Source organism: Notolabrus celidotus, chromosome 20, assembly GCF_009762535.1.
Source record: "Notolabrus celidotus isolate fNotCel1 chromosome 20, fNotCel1.pri, whole genome shotgun sequence".
Lineage (NCBI taxonomy): Eukaryota > Metazoa > Chordata > Actinopteri > Labriformes > Labridae > Notolabrus > Notolabrus celidotus.
The window spans coordinates 18768454-18785876 of NC_048291.1; the positions used below are offsets into that span (position 1 = coordinate 18768454).

Here is a 17423-nt window from a genome sequence, read left to right on the forward strand (position 1 = left end):
CACTGCAGTGGCAGTCAGACCTCGTCAATTTACTAAAATCGAAACTGAAAATCAAACCAGCCACAGCGCTGGGGGAGAGCGGATCGTACAGGATCAGACACATTTCAAATGTCCAGTAAAAACTTCAGATTCTCTGAAGTCTTATTAAACAAGATAGATTCTCATTAAACAGTCTGTAGCATCCTCGTGCTCTAACGTCTTCTGGTAAAAAAAACCCAACAACATTCACCTCTCCCTGTGTCCGCCCCTCCTATCTTATCTGCCCATCCAGTTGAAAACAATCAAACTATCAAAATGCTTACTAAAATAAAATAATGATAATGCACATGACATTGCCCTTAATACAAACAACAACATATAAATGACATAAAGTAAAATGATTATGAATATATTAGAATAATTTATATTTATGGCATAAAATTATGGAAATAGCTCCAACACTAATGTTAATTAAATAAATGTGTTTCCTACACATCCAAAAGGTCCCACACAGCCAGACCAGGTCCACACAGACGGTTTAACAGTCAATAGTTTGGATTCAAACGGCTGCCCTCCTTGTAATATATAATATTATTGGTGAGGACTCGACTTGGACTCGGACTCAAGTCATGAGGACTCGACTCGGACTCGGACTCGTATTTTTCTCCGGTGACTTGGACTCTGACTCGGACTCGAACACGGAGGACTGAGGACTCGACACTGGTGAGGGCATACTCCAACCTACCACTGTGTACAGTGCGCAGTAGACACTGAGTGCTGCATCCTTGGATGGGAAGGATTTACGTGCGGACATGACAACCAGTGAGTTGCCTGTGCAGGCTCTGCGCTCTGCGATGTACTGTGTGGTGGACTGGCAGCCTAATGATGTGTAGTTTGGCCTGCAGGCAGACAGGAAGTGAGGCGTCTGATTTCCTGTCACCACTTGGCCAGCATTGGCAAAGATGGTGGTCGCAAACAGGCCGAAGGCATAGACACCTGGAGATGAGAGTAAGGTAGAGAAAAGGCAATAGATGGGAAGAAAGACATAATTAGAGATACAGCAGGCTAAGAAGAAAAGGGCATTAAATGTGTGACAGAAAGCAGTGCAAAAGTACGTTGAAGCACTGAAAGATAAAACAGGCGATAGGTTTTTACTTCCTAAAATAGCCCTAACACTTCATTATCAACTGAGCTGTGAAATTTCACCAGAGGTCTGCTTCTCATTTGATTCAGCTCAACATGCTAATTTATCAGCTACTTCATATTCACAAGTATCTTCCTGCCGTGATGCTGAGCATCTTTCAACTAAGATTATATCCCATTTTCTCATCTAATTAACAGCTACATGTAACAGCTCTGGTTTTACAAATTTCTGAAATGCAGCAAGGCCACTTTCATACATGTTGACCCTTTTGTTCATGTTATTTCATAAGTATACATTTTTTCTCTCTCTCTTTCCCTATCAAAACTGCAACTAGACACAAAAAATGCCCTTTCACAGATCTGAGAGCAGGGGCTTTACAATACAAAACAGCACATTCACCAAGGAAGCGTATTATGCGCCTCAGTAGGGGGTTGAAGTAGCAACAGTCAGCAGTGACGATGGTCTTCTCCTGGGTTCCCTCTGCCTTAGTGAAGAATGCACATAGCTCTCCAACAAGAATCTGTGCACACACAAAAAACACAGAATATATGATCAAAATAATAATTAATATTACATGATTTGTTTTCCTTTTTAAAACCTCTTGGTTTTCACATTGCATTGACCAGTATAGTTGTTTCGCACCCTTACTACAGTCATTATTCTTTATACATGTAGGTCAAAGGTCAGGGCCAAACAGTGTTCTCTTAAACTGCTGGCTACCATTTTGTATGACTAATGACTAACAGTGTAACACGTGTATTTGTTGTGGTTGTTTGGTACATGCAGTCATATGGGAGGAAAAGGCAGACGTGATAGTGTCTACCATCCAATCCAACAGCAATCACGCAAAAACTGTCTTGAGTATTGCTGCAATTGAAATTTATTAGAGACCTTTATTACTTTGTTGAGCGTGCACTCTGGTTTGATGTATGAGCTTGCTACAATCTGGATATTCCTGAGATCAAACATAGCAGGTTTGGTTGCTTAGTTCTTGTGGTTTTGATTTTCCTTTATGTGAGACGTGTCGGGCTTTAGGCATTTTATTTAGGTGATTGTGCTCACTTCATTGCCTGTTGGTCTGGTTAGTGGTGCCTCTGCACACTGATGATCCCTTAATGGACTGCAGCAGTAAGACTCCTCTGTGTGAGAACCCACAGCACTCAAAGACACTGGCATGGGCAAAACCTGGCTCCCTTACTGAATAACTACCCTTGACAGAGATACGCTTAACTCTTGAATCATGTCGACAGTTTCCATGCTGTGCTGTGACAGTACCGGGATCAACTTTAACTCCGACTGTGCTTCACAAACCCGTCAACCTACTTCCTTTTTTCCTATTTGACATAATCCCTCATTTATCCCATACGGTGAAAAGCACTTCTGTGTGATGAGAAAAAGCAAGTGGAGATAAAAGAACCACAAAGATAGTCAGTCCAATAGAGATGAGAAAAATGATCATGTTTCAAGCAATCTCATGCTTTTGGGCAGCAACGAGCGGTCCAGCCAAGCCAAATGAGTTAATAGCTTGCAGAGGCTGATCAGAGCAGCACTGCTGTGAAGTGCTTGCCCAGCCAAGTGCTTTCTGAAACAAAGCCCCACTGTGTGCTCCATGGCAACCCCTTAACACTGAAATCAAGGTTGAGGGTGTTTGATCAGTGGCTCCGAATCAGAGATGTTGGGGGTAACATCACATTGTGGACGGGCATTTGTGGGGTAAGTTAAAAGGCATTATGGGGGCTGTTGCCATGGGGACTGCCCGACTGAGGAGGGCTTGAGCATGTGTGTATGTGTGATAATGGTAGTGTGCTGCCCCTCATGGAAAAGTGCTCTTAAAATGTTGCCTCAGGCTAAGATTAAAACATTGAGTGGTTGGCTGATTAGGAAGCATATAATAGCGGTACTACTCTCATTTTATCCACTATTAAAATTAAGTGTGAATGACTATTCTGACTCTCTTTTCTTTCAAGTCTTTAAAATCAACAAACACAACCAAAGACTAACGTAAAATGTGTATGCAGCTACTGTGAAGTTACCCACTGGTGGTGATTATCATTTTAAAGCTTTGAATTCGACATTTTGGTCTTTGCTATCTATTTTCTAACCTAGTTGATAGCTTTTCATGGATGTGACCTGTCAAGAGATCATCTTCTGTCATGAGTTGCTCTTGTTTAGTTTGGTATTTTCTTTGCAAAGTTAACTGTCTTTGATTTCTTGTTTTTATTTTTTTTTGATCTTGTGTTACATGTCATGTTTCCTCCCTGTCACCTCCTTATTAGTTGAGTTATCCTTATGTCTTGCTTGTGTTGTATTGTGCTGTGTGTGTGTGTGTGTGTGTGTGTGTGTGTGTGTGTGTGTGTGTATTTTCACTTGTGCATTCTAGTAAAGTCTACCCTGTTTCCTGTTTTATTTTGTAGTTCTTGATCCCTGTGTGTCTGGTTTAGCTTTACTTCCTGCCTCGAGTGTTCTTCATTTTTTACCTTCTCCTGCTCCCTGTGAATCCATGTCTTTACATCTGGACCTTTTTTTTCTAATGTGACGGTTCAGAAGATATTAAGATTTCGAGTTTTTGCCCAAATAAGGACATGACTGACGTGACTCCCAGTCGGGAACACATAGCTATTGGCTAGGAGGCTCACACTACGTCACACTCTGCCTGGTTGAGTTCTGCATTTCCAATATGGCTGCTGCCGATACTACGTCCATATTTTATACAGTCTATGGTTCACACCAGTACCTGACAACGACACCAAAATCCCTGTTGTGGTAGACTGACAAGTTGTAAATCTACAGACACTTAGAGTAAGTTTTTCTTTGACCTTTTGCTTTTCAAAACTCAGTATTTCTGAAGATCCAAATTACAAGTTTTGCCCAAATACGGGCATGGCTGACTTGATTGACAGGCAGGCACCCTGTAGCTGTTAGCGAAAAGGCTAAAGGCCCGCCTCTTTACCTCACACTAGCTCGGATGTAGTTCGGTTGTGTTCAGCATTTCCATTATGGCAACTGCCGACAATTCGCTTCAAACCAGCGTTAGGAACAGATGGTTGACGTCACGGACACTACGTCCATTTTTTATACAGTCTATGGTTTCTGCATGAATGCGTGTATGAATATACAATACGCATTTATATTTACGCGAACAGAACCAGCACACATAGTTTGGGTCCATTTGCATGAAATAGACAGTGTCTTTTTCTCATCTGAACAGGTTTAGCAGGGGTTAAAACTAAGGGGCTTGTCCATTTCCAATACATACTTCTCTGCAAAAAATCAGGGGCAAACTGCCACCCACTATGTTTAAGGCCAAATGTACGCCCTGAAATATTAAAGAAGGAATCTGAGAGAATGAAAAAGTGATGGTATTAGAAAACAGTAGAAACTTCTATTTAGGGAAGAAGAGAGAACGGCATAGGTAAGGTAGGTCTGTGATGGGGTTAAGTCTAATACAGCATGAATGAGTTATTCACGCGTTATTTGCATCCATGTGAATAATGCAGCACATTATTTCCAAAATTTCTAAATTATCTCTGTACACTGCACCGGGATGCACTCTAGCTCCCTGCGTCTGCCTCTCCACCAAGGACTTGCGTTGAAATATAATGTGGATTACAATTTAGCAGAATTAAATAACCCAGTCTACACCCTGACAATGACAATGCAAATGTTATGCAATGTGTCCAGATATTGCAGGATGAGTGCCTAGATTAGAGAGAAAATGAAACAAGAGAAATAAGTGTAAGAGTGAAAGAGCGAATTGTTGTACACACATGATTAACTATCTGTGTGTGTGTGTGTTTGTGCGTGCACGCAAAAATTACAGCGACCCAGGATCCATTTGTGTCTGCTCAAGAAAACTGGAGGATGCTGCTCTGTGTGCGTGAGTAATCAAATCTTGATTTGTGTCAGTGGTCATCAGTGAAATATGAGAGTGTAGTCAGACTGGCCCCATTTCATGAGCCTGTGACTATTAAAAGACAATGACCAGGGATGTTTCACTCACAGTTTATAGATGAATGAAGAGCATTATGGAAATTATAGCGAAGCAGAAGCAAATAAGAGAAAGTATAGCTTTACAAACATGATTCCTGGACTTGAAAGAAAGTCTGAAGCCCTGAGGTAGTGGAAGGACACGAGAAAACGGAGGAGACATACAGGCAGTTTTGCTTTTATCCTGTGGCATTGTGGGAAATACCACTGATAGGACAATCAAGCAACTCGGACAAAGCCTGAACAATGGTGTCAATTATCTTTCCTTTTGTAAGATCACTTGTTTATCACTTATGTTCTGTTATTGTTTCTCATTGTACTCCGTCACTCGTCTTGTCATTCATCCTTTTTTCTGTGCTCAATTAAGTCTATATTGTTCCTCTGGCTGTGTCTTGCTTCTTTGTAACAAACAAAATAGACTGCACTACAACTGAGTGGTAGCATGCAGATTGCTTTTGTTAGTATTAACCATTGTAAATAACAACTGACTCTCCAGTTTGTGTTAATGATTCAATATGGTAGCAAAAAAGGAGAAAAAAAAAAGATGGAAACATAATCCATGCTTGGCTTTGAGCCATGACTTCTTAAGCAAGGTCTCTTAATACACTCAGAGCCCGATCTACAAAAGGTTTGCGTGTATAAAAACACGTGCAAACTTGATAGCATGCACAAAGCAGATGTACTAACTGGGAGCACCGAGGATTGCGTCTGTCAAATAAGCAAAGTAGCACTCGTAATCCATTAAGCGTGTTTGCCGTCATGAATATGCGGAATACATGCAGATTATCAGAACGCGCAAAATACTGGAACGAGGAGATGCAAATGTAATCATTTTTTCCATAATGTATGGTTTTTTCACCTTCACTTGTATTAATGCTACAAACGGTATTATCATGAGTTTGGTATCAGACCAGTGTACGGCCTTGAGCTGGAACATTCAGGTATTGTGCAACTGTTACCATTGTGTAACTGTTCTGAGGTTATGAGAATCAGAAATATTAGATCTTCCCATGAGTTTGAAAGTAGTGCTGGGTAACTTCGACCTGGAACCTGACATGTGTGGTTGTAGATAAACATGTTTTTGGTTAGTAAAAATAACAGATCTTACGGGAAACTTGAGGTCTCTGTGGAACTGGGAGGGGAGCCACAGGATGCTATTAAGGATATTAATCAATGGACCAGGATGTTGCCTTATATGGACCAGGATATTGCCAAATATTGACCTGGAGTTCATGGAGACCATCACGTCGCAGAGATTGTGATGCTGTTGTGAAGTGTTTAAAAACAGTGTATTGCATTATTAAAAGAGACTCAGACCATCAAGCCAGACTGTCATTTTGTCTGAGAATATGCTACAAATAGTTTCTAATACAGGTAAACAGCTAGCCGGGCTCTGTACAAAGGCAAGAAACTCCAACAACAAGCACTGATAAGCTTGCAGTAAATCCAGAGATATTTATTTCATTATCCCCACTATGACTAAGTATTTTATGGCTAGGCAAAGTCACTTGAATCTTTTTACATACCTGTATTTGCTAGGATGGACATTTCCTTTTTCAGGCTTTCTGCTAATAAAAGCTGACTATATGCTCATAACTTCATCTCTACAGCACAGATATGAAAGGTGAATTTGATTTTGGTCAAGGCAGATGGCCGTCTACGTTGAGTCTGGTTCTGCTCAAGGTGTCTGCCTGTTAAAGGATGTTTTTCCTTGCTGCCGTAACTAGCTAAGCACTGCAGAGTGCTCTACTCATGGTGGATTAGGATGAGATAAGCCAGAGTTTTACCCTGTCTTAATGTTGGGTCTTTGTTAATAATTAACATAGAGTATGGTCGAGACCTGCAATGTTTGTATAAGCATCTTGAGATAACGTTTGTCGGGATTTGGCGATGTAAAAATAAAGATTGATTGATTGATTGATAAGAAAGCAAAAGTTCATTTCAAAAGTATAACACTGTTCCTTAAAGGTGACATATCATGCAAAATATGTGTCCCTGGCATGTCTACAAACCCCCGAGAATGAAAAAAATCCATTGTGCCCCTGTTCTGATTTCTCCACCTTTCTGTAAATGTGTGATAACGAGCCGTTTCAGACTTCCGTGTTTTTGTTACGTAACAACAATATCCGGTCTGTCACAGAGTCAGAGCTCGGAGCTTGTTCAGCCCATAGACTGTATAAACTAATACTGAATCCCCCCCTCCGTTTTTCATTACCTGCACAAATGTGTGCTAACAAGGAGCTTAGGAGGGAGGCATGCTAGTTGTAGGCTGTCTTAATAAACACAAAGGTCGGTTTTACTCCCCACGTCTGCAGATTTGAAGATCTAATGGATGATTTTTATTTATTAGGGATAAGTGCTAGCGCTAGTTAGCATAGCTACATAGCTACATGTCGTAGCTGTGTACCAAGACACATGTCTACATACAGACAAATAAAACAACAAGAAACACAGAATCTGTGACCAATCCTTCAGAAAAGGTCCCGCTGCCTTTCTGGCAGAGGTCAGGTTTACTCCCAACGTCTGCAGATTTGAAGATCTAGTGGATGATTTTTTATTTGTCATGGATAAGTGCTAGCGCTAATTAGCATAGCCACATAGCTACATGTTCGTAGTTGTAGCTGTAGCTGTGTACAAAGACACACGTCGACATACTGACAAATAAAACAACAAGAAACACTAAATCTGTGACCAATCCTTCAGAAAGGTCCTGCTGCCTTTCTGGTAGAGGTCGGTTTTACTCCCCAGGCCTGCAGATTTGAAGATCTAGTGGATGATTTTTACTTATCATGGATAAGTGCTAGCGCTAGTTAGCATAGCTACATAGCTACATGTCGTAGCTGTGTACCAAGACACACGTCTACATACTGACAATAAAACAACAAGAAACACAGAATCTGTGACCAATCCTTCAGAAAAGGTCCCGCTGCCTTTCTGGCAGAGGTCAGGTTTACTCCCCACGTCTGCAGATTTGAAGATCTAGTGGATGATTTTTACTTATCATGGATAAGTGCTAGCGCTAGTTAGCATAGCCACATAGCTACCTGTTCGTAGCTGTGTACCAAGACACACGTCGACATACTGATAAATAAAACAACAAGAAACACTAAATCTGTGACCAATCCTTCAGAAAGGTCCTGCTACAAGCGCCTCTCCGTCAGGATCAGATTCTGGATCAGATTCAGAGGGTTGAAGAAAGTGATCTCTGAAGCAGCCGTGTATATTCAGCCAACATGTAAACATTAGATCAAAGTGCTGGACAGCCGAGGCACATCCACTTCCTGAGGGGGCGTGGTCAGAGAGAAAACAGAGTGTTCTGAGGAGGACTGAAGAAGAGGGCTTTTCAGGCATGCCAAAATCTGATTTCAAAGTGTTTTTTTTGAGCACAAACTTTAAAGACATGTTTTGGGGACCTCTTAGACCAATATATATTGATGAAAAAAGCGTGATATGTCACCTTTAAGCAATATTCAAAACCTTATTGAAAAATCCATACATTTTCTTGTCAGTCTGATGTAGTTATGATGTACATGAGAAGAAAGACAGTCATTCACAAGCAAATTCTTAAGCTTGTGTCCTTACAAGTTCAGTGTTTTTCAGACATGCTGATGTAAAGAAGGCAGACCGCAGCTCTTTCACTGTGAATTCCCAACTCATTTCTCTGAAGCGCAGCTTTGCATCCATAACACCTAATTCTTCTGACAAGAATGGGAAGGTTATTCATGTGAAAAGTACAAAGAGATGCAGAGCTGTCGAGAGCATCGCATTATCCAACATCATCTACAGTGCCCTCAATCTCTGCAATGTAGAGTATATGTGGGATTGAGTAACGGGTGATACGAAAGACACTGCACCTGTCTGAGTACATCAGGAATCACCATCGCCTTTACTCACATTGTGTTCTCACATAGAGAATGGGCGCTAACAGGGCTCTTACTGAACGTAGACAGACACCTGCATTCATTTCAATGTGCAAAAGCAAACCATTCATGCATGCTGATCATAAACCACATTCATGGACAATGATGTCACTCCAATTGCTTCACTATTTCTCCAAACACTAGTATTCAGTTTAATAAATGTACTCTGAAGAGTATAGATTCATTAAAGGCCCAAACTGTTCATTGTCGCATTTTAGAATCACTCTGGATGATTCTGGATGTCTTGTTCATTTATATGCTGATACAATTGTGAATTGTACTGCTGATTCTGCACAATTAGCGATTAAGAGCTTGCAACTCTCATTCAATGCTCTACAAGCTGCACTGCAAAAAAAAAAAAACACTGTTTTCCAGAGCCAGAGACATTGATCATAATAATTAGCATCTAACTTCTGCAAATGGGTCTAATATGGAGAAAGTACAGAATAAAAATATCTTGGCATCTGGCTTGATGAGAAACTGACAGTTAAACCTCATATTGTTAATCTTGTGTGCAAACTGCGACATAAAATTAGCTTCTTGTACAGAAACAGAATCAACTTTCCAATGATCAATAGGAAGCACATTTTAGAAGCAGCTTTCTTATCGGTTCTTGATGATGGTGATGTTGTTTATAGACATGCTGCTGTTTCTATCATGTGTGATAGCTATGATGCTCACCATTGTCAATTGTACGATAAAGTTGGTTGGTCCTTTCTTGCAGAGAGACATGATAAACATTGTTCTTTGTTCATTTACAATGCCCTTGTTGATTAACTACCATCTTATATAACAATGATTCCAGTAACTGAACTCTGTTCCCTATCCAACTCGTTTAAATGACTGTCTTACACTAAAGGTCCCAGAGTCTACTCTAAATTTGGAAAATCTGCCTTTTCCTTTAGTGCTCCTGCTTCTTGGAACAACATTCAACATTCTTTAAACATCAATAGCTTACATGTACTATTAAAAGCCATGATCACAAACGACAGTGTATCATTCTGTAACTGTTTTAAGTTGCTTTATCGTGTGTTTTATGGCATTTTCTAAATTCCTATCACTGCTTTTGCATTTGTGCAAATTCCTCTGTTTTTACCTTGCATTTTGTATTTGTTGTGTAACTGTGTTTGACTTGTGTGTCACTCGATGTCACTGTAAATGAGGGCAACCTCAGTGAATTTTCAAGATTAAATAAAGGTTATATATTCCCCTTTCTGCAAGTAGGTTAAATATACTTTGTTTTTCCTTTTCCTTTTCCTCCAGATTAGTTGTATGCTTCTATTTTCCAAATCTTCAACCTTCTTTAAAATCAGCATCAATGGGACAGTAGGTTGTCAGTGGAACCATTTTTTTGTTGTGATTTCTCTAGTTTCACTCTATCTTTGCTCTTTTTGGACTTTTAAATAATAAGCAATCATATTCACCTTATCACATCTGTCCAATGCACCTGAATGTACGTTCTTATCCCTGAAAAATTAGTTGCGCAAACACGCTTTACTCTGTGTGTTCTGTTGATCTCCAGGCATCTGTTAGTTTGTGTTCATCAGACCTAACTTAATACTAAAAAATCTTAGACCCAGGACTCAAAGTACAGTTCTCAATCCTTGTGGATGGCATTCCATGTTATTAAGATCTGATGGAGATAATTTAGTTGGCAGTCCCATCTGCAGTTTCCATGCTCAACCTCAATTACCCTCACATGACTGAGGGAAATTAGAGATTTGTAGAAGATTAGAGGTGCACAGATTTATCATTTTTACAAAAACTGATGTCGAACCCCGCCATCCTCAAAAACAGCAGCTGAAACCAGGAGCGGGGTATTAGGGAATACCTTTCAACGTTTGGGAAATATGGTGTTATCAAGCGGCTTATCTGCTTGACATTGTAGTGTATTGAATTATGTAGGATGAACACATTTAGCAGCTTCGAACAATGTTTGGCAGGTTAAGTGATGCCAAACTCACGCTTACATTGGCAAAATGTGAATTTGGTTAAGCCACTGTGACTTATTTGCTCAAGGTTGTGGAGCAGGGGTAAGTGAAACCGGTCCATTCCAAAGTTGAAACTGTTCCCTTGAATCTTGAAGCTACATCGTTTTTGGGGGGATGGCGAAATGTTCACTTTTGGTGGTTCCGCTGACCGATTTTCTAAGTACCAAAACATGCTTTGCAGTGGTCCGAAAGTTGTGAATGAGCATTTGACTGTATTAAGTGATATTGACTCATGCCCAAGTTCTGGCGGCGCTTGCACTTGATCATCCATTAAAAGTTGCTGTTGATGCAAGCAATGCAGGGGCCTGTGCTGTCCTCATTCAAGATGGGGTGGAGCACACAATTTACAATTTCTCTAAGAAATGTTATCGTTGCCAACGGGCCTACTCCACAATCGAAAAAGAAGCTCTTGCGCTTCTATTACCCCTTAAACCTTTGAAGTTTATGTCAGCACGACTGTTGCTCCAGTCGTTGTTTATACTGACGATTATCTGCTTGTGTTCATTAACCAAACATGGGACACCAAAAAGAGACTAATGCGTTGGGCCCTTTGTCTTCAGTCCTGACACACTGTTGTGTCAGGACACTCTCTTTCTGTCTCTCTGGTCCCTCCTCCCTCTGCCGGCTGAGTGCTATTAGTGCTCAGTTAGGTTGAGCTTATACAGAAAGAGTGCTTGGTTTGCTTTCCCTTCTGATCCTCTATTTCCCAAGCAGGTTTTGTTTTCCTCAACATGTTTTAGATTGTTGGGTTTTGTTATTTCAGTTTGTTTATTAGTTTGGAATGGAGATGTCCAGTAGCCTAGTTAGCGTTTTCTTTTCCCCTTTGTTTTTTGTTCCTAGTTAGTTCGGGGTGGGTGCTGGGAGTGAAAGGCTTTCCATCTTTTGTTAATTTCGTCCATGGTCTGAAGTCCTTTTCTTTACTTGTTTTTGTTTTTTCTTTATATTTGTGGGTCGTACCTTTTTAAATGTTGTGGTCTCCACTTCTTGAGCCTTAGATTTTGATGCTAAGGAGACAGTAACAATTGTTATTTGTATCTGTTAAACCAACAAAATGATCTGTCAATATAATGGATTTACAGCGAAGACAAGCCATGGGTACGTTCTTTCCCGGAAGTGCCAAAAAAGGTACTTTCTCTGGTGTAATAGTTTTTGACGATGTCCTTTCAAAGCCTCAAGCTGAGCCCACCCAACTTTCATTTTGGTACAATAATTAGTACTGGGTACCAAACATGTCTGTTTTCAGTGCATTATAGGTTCTTTCTGAAATGAGGTATTTGGATCCTGGTTCATCATCTCAGAACATGATGCGTGTTTGTGATCCAGCATCATTGTGTTTCAGTTCTCAGAAATTAGCCATGGAGGAAAGGCAAAGCTATTTTTATCTATATAGCACAAATCGGCAACAAGGCACTTCAGAGTGCTTAACATAAGACATTAAAAGAATCTTGACAAAAGTCAGAAAAACACATAGAAAAAGACATTTAAAAATCATAAAAAGAAGACATTTAAAAGTCATTAGAACAAGCATCTCGGAGCGCTGGTGGCCTAGCGGTCTAAGCACCCCACATACAGAGGCTACAGTCCTCGTCGCAGGGGTTGCAGGTTCGATTCCCGGCTGGTTGACCATTTCCTGCATGTCTTCCCCCGCTCTCTACTCCCCATTTCCTATCAATCTTCAGCTGTTCTATCCAATAAAGGCAAAAAAGCCCAAAAATATAACTTAAAAAAAAAAAACAAGCATCTCAAGTCAAAGAAAAAATAAAAACAGGAAGTTAAAGTTTAATAAGGCAGGGAGGGTGGTTGTTCTGGATTCCAGAGTTAACTGGTCTTCAACCTGAATTTAATAGAACTGAGAGTTTCAGCAGACCTGACATTTTCTGGGGAGTTTTGGCCAAATATTTGGAGCATATAACTGAATGCTGTCTCTCCATTTTGGCTCTGACTCCAGGGACTGAAAGCAGACCCGTACCAGATGACCTGAGTAGTCTAGATGGTTCGTACCATATGAGAAGATCCTTAACAGGGAGCCAGTGTTAAGCCCTCAGAAGTTGTCTGATGTGATTTACTTTCTTATTCCTGCAGCAGGGTTGTGAATCGGCTGCAGTTGTCTGATTGGCTTAATAGGGAGACCTGCAAAGGCACTATTAAAGCAATCAAGTTGACTGAAGATAAATGCATGGACGAGTTTTTCGTCTCTCTTCCTTTGCTCCAAAAACAACTACTTAAGTTTTGTTTTTGTTTAACTGGAGAAAATGATGACACAACCACTCATTCATTTTGGTCTCCTGGTGACATTGTAATGTATAACAGTGTGTCGTCTGCATAGCAGTGGTAACTTATCTTGCTATTTTCTACAATCTGAGCCAATGGAGGCATGTATGGTAAACAGAAGAGGACCCATGATGGAGCCTTGGGGAATTCCACGTGACAATTTTGTCTGCTCAGATATAAAGTTACCCATAGACACAAAATTATCTTTGTTTTGCAAATAATGGACTAGTATACTATGGTCAACTGTGTCGAATGCAACGCTGAGTTCCTGTAGTACTAAGACTTAAACTCTACCACAGTCTGCATCTGTACTGTCTGGATGTGCGTACATGCTGGTCCCTATCTGTCACTTTTCTCTGACAGTCCCATACAAGGGAACATTGTAAATATGAATTCATAACAGAGATCTTGATTACACTGGGACACCTGACATAATAATATCAGTGGGTAAGTATTTAAAAGGAGCTGTTCAGTCCAGGTGGTCTGGAATAAGGAAGAATATTTTCAGTTGCATTCACTGACCTGATGAATCCCCCAAAGACTGAATGCACAAAAATGGTAAAAACGAGGACCAGGTTAAAGTAACAAGAAAAAAGGAAAAAAGACAGAGATTTTATTAGGCGAAAATCTAAATAATCTGTTGTTTCAATCCTGCTCTATTTTAGGTAGAAGGGTTATAGATCAGAGCTGTGATTGTGTTCTGTGTAGAATTATATTTCTGTATGGATTTCAGAAGTACAGATAGTAAGAGCAGATAGATACGCTTTTATGTCAACATTTTTTTTTCTCTAAATCTGGATTTTATTTTCTCCTTCTGCTGTGTTCTCGTTTCTCAATATCTCCAACAATAACACACATTTGACTCTGCATCAACAACATCCTAACACATTTTCCCTATTTCCCTTTCCCTTGCAGAAAAATACAGATCAGAGGCGAAGGGGTAGCCAAGGGTAGAGGTGAGAAAGCCTTCACTAGGGCACATATGCTCCTAGTGTCGCAACATCCAATGCGCTTTTCTCCCACCATGGAGCCCACCCTGCCATCTGTCTCATTAACCTGGGTTCAAGGCAGTCTGGGCTAGATCAGGCTTGTGAGTTTGTGTGTGCGTGTGTGTGTGTGTGAAAATAGCAGCAAAGTAAATAAAAGGGCAGATAAAAAGAAGAGTAAATGGCAAAAGCTTGAGAGAGATGGACAGACCAAGAGGGAGGCTCTGATCCATGTCTGTGTGATTGTGCGTGAATGTGAGAGTTCTCTTTTGGGGCAGGTGTGAGGTCATGGTTCCCCCTGGGCGAGGCATGGCACAGTTTAATGTCAGTTTACTGACATTATGACTGAGGAAACGAGATGTGAGGATGCTGACAGGTTCGTTCTCTGAGCAGAGTTCTCTGAGGTCAAATAAAGGACCAATACAAAAAACACAAATAAACAGTGTGGATGTTAACTCTAATGTAGTTGGTAGTACCCTGATTTTAGCCTTATCCTGTCCTTGTTTGAGATATGACGTTGAAATGGGTCTAAGAATGTTCCAAAGCGACTCTTTTCCTGGTTGTGTAAACGGAAATTAAAATTTTGGACAACCAACTAGTCTTAAAGGGGCTATGAGGACTGTCCGTCGGTCGTTGTTTGCAGTGACACCTTTGGACTGAATCGGTAGTGTTTTCCGGGATAAAGACTCAATTTCCCATGAGCACCCTCGCCCACTTTCGCAAAGACGTGCCTCTTACCAAGGCGTGCATTTGTTTTGGGAGCAAAAGATGGAGAACGGATCGTCTTTTTAACTCTACTTTTCTTCGTGCAAGACAACTTCCTGCAGGATTCAAAGCGACGAGGTAAAGTATTAATCTGTATTTACGTAGCGTTATTGTCTGAAAAGTGACAACAAGTAAACTTTGTAAACTCCGTAGTTTAGTTTATAAAGTGTGAGCAGACTATCTGTGTAGCTCCTCACAGCCCGGTGCCCTGAGACAAGTCTGAATAATGTAAATATGCATGTTTTAATTCTTTAGTCCTCTTAGAGCAGTAAATCATTCACACACCGGTATAAACATTATATCCCGTCCACAGCCATCTTACTCTGACCTTGTTCAGCCCTGGTTTAGCTGCTGTCTGTAACGATGCTTGACAGAAGAAGCTTTAGCTCATAGCATAGCATTGTAATACCTTATTCGTATGTATATGTTATTATCTATGTCGTAACCTTATCATCACAGTAATATATTCAAAGTATTTCGTTCATATGATTGTATAGTTAGTTACATAGCAGGGCCAAAGTAAATAACTAAAGTAAGTTTGAAATAATAAGCATTGTTTCTGTGAGTATCTTCATAGACCTCCTTTATGTACAGAGCTATTTGTATTATATGCAGATGTTCAATTTTACAGCCATTAGCATTATTTTTAAATACCATTTACTTTCATTTGAAAAACTTAATTAGCTAACATGTATCTGCATTTATTTCACACACCATCTCAAAGCAGGACCTCAGCACTGAAACAGAGGGGACAACACACTCCTCCTCCAGCTGGACTGAACCTGAGCTTTCAGCAGTGGACAGAGGAAGGGGAGAGGTGTCAGTGTCAGAGGAAGGGGGAGAGGTTCTGCTTCAGGCCTGTGCTGCATGGAACGACACTTTACTGCTGATGAAGACCCGGAGCCAGGCGTGGAACAAAGACAAGACAGATAAACAGCATGCAGGCGGCATGTGTTGTGGCAGCATGGATTTTATCTGAGGGCAACAGAGTGGGGATCCATAGCTGCACTGTATGAAGAATTAGAGACACATATCCAGACACTCAGGGCCACTGCACTGGGTTTATACTCTGCAGACTAATATCAATTGTATAAAAGCAAGAAAGGTTAAACAAGCAGGTCGTATCTACTTCTTACACCTCAATAAAACACACTAACTTGCTTCTATAATACCAAGTACTCTATAGTCATATTGACGATGTAAATTACTTTTGACATATTTAATATTTTACTTTGAGCCAAGTGAATGCAAATAAAGTTTGTTTTCTTTAAACAGTCTTGTGTTTTATTTTCAATATACAATATTTACAGTTCTTTACATATTTACATATCTGTTACACGGTGTATGATGATACAACTTTACACTTTTCATACAGGCAGGTTCTGTAAGAGTGAAAGAAGATATAGTGATGGTTAGCAGAGGAACAAAAGGAAGCTTAGAGTGACTCCATGTGTCACATTTTACTCTAAAAGTAAAACTGTGCTGTGTGTGATGAACAACAGAGATTCTTTTATGATCAGCCAAGCTGCTTTATCAATATTCAGACTATGCTGCAGATATCAGATATATAATATTTATTTTTGTTTGTCATGTAAGTGATGCTAGAAAAATATGCCTACATGTGTACAAACTTCTCTGCGTTGGATGCATGCTTGTGCTAGTTCTGTTGTAGGTGGTGGAGGAATCCCAGGAAGATGTCCAAGTCTTCTTTGATCATCAGGTCTTAGTGTTCTTGTTTTGGGAAGTCTCTTCCCAGATTTCAATCATCTTCCAAGTATTCCTTTCTGAAAATGAGGGATGTAAAGTTACATGGGAGACTACAGTTGTGCAGTCTTAAGGCTTCTTCACAGTAGATGCTCCATGTTTTGGTCGTCTTATTGTAGTAGCTTTTGTTCCCGTCACAATACAGAATTTATAATTCAACGTTAGTGAATTATTTTTTCCTCCCATGTTTTTAAAATTCCACACAGGTAAATAGCAAATATTTGAGTAATGTTGTGTGTTTATGGATGCATTTTGTACTGAAGGCAGAGACATGTCTAATAGGAAACTTTTAGTATTAATGCCACCACTCACATTGTTACCATCAGAGTCAGGGCTGCAGGCCTGTGGGTGTGGTGCCAGAGGAGTGTGCGCCTCATACACTGGTGAGCTGAATGAAAAGCATTTTGCAGCATACAAGAGGATGTGGTTCTGAAAGGATTCCAGGTCAGGTGTTGTGCTGTAAAGGGACAGACAGTTCATCAGTCATTGCCCTCATCTATTTTAGTAAGATTCATCAATTCATAATTTTGTCTTGAAATGCGTTTGTCTTACTGAAAGTTGGTAAACTTCTCCTTCAGTCAGCGTTTATCAGGGATGATGGATGCACAAGCCTGAT

The 17423-nt window shown here is 40.3% G+C and overlaps 1 protein-coding gene and 1 long non-coding RNA gene across 5 annotated transcripts in view; both read right to left on the reverse strand.

Moving 5' to 3' along the window:
* plppr2a (phospholipid phosphatase related 2a) overlaps positions 1 to 17423 on the reverse strand; it is an 86257-nt gene that overhangs the window by 9010 nt on the left and 59824 nt on the right. For all 4 annotated transcript variants that reach the window (XM_034712309.1, XM_034712312.1, XM_034712310.1 and 1 more), the window contains 2 exons: positions 1523 to 1643; positions 725 to 975 (listed from right to left, as the gene is read on the reverse strand). In XM_034712309.1, coding sequence (XP_034568200.1) covers positions 725 to 975; positions 1523 to 1643 — 372 coding nt within the window. The remainder of the gene's footprint in view (positions 1 to 724; positions 976 to 1522; positions 1644 to 17423) is intronic.
* Positions 16301 to 17423, reverse strand: part of LOC117832981 — a 2375-nt gene continuing 1252 nt past the window's right edge. Inside the window, exons 3-6 of the long non-coding RNA XR_004635298.1 lie at positions 17360 to 17423; positions 17120 to 17264; positions 16663 to 16827; positions 16301 to 16425 (exon numbers count right to left, since the gene is read on the reverse strand). The exon at positions 17360 to 17423 is cut by the window's right edge and continues 12 nt beyond it. This is a non-coding gene — a long non-coding RNA (uncharacterized LOC117832981). The remainder of the gene's footprint in view (positions 16426 to 16662; positions 16828 to 17119; positions 17265 to 17359) is intronic.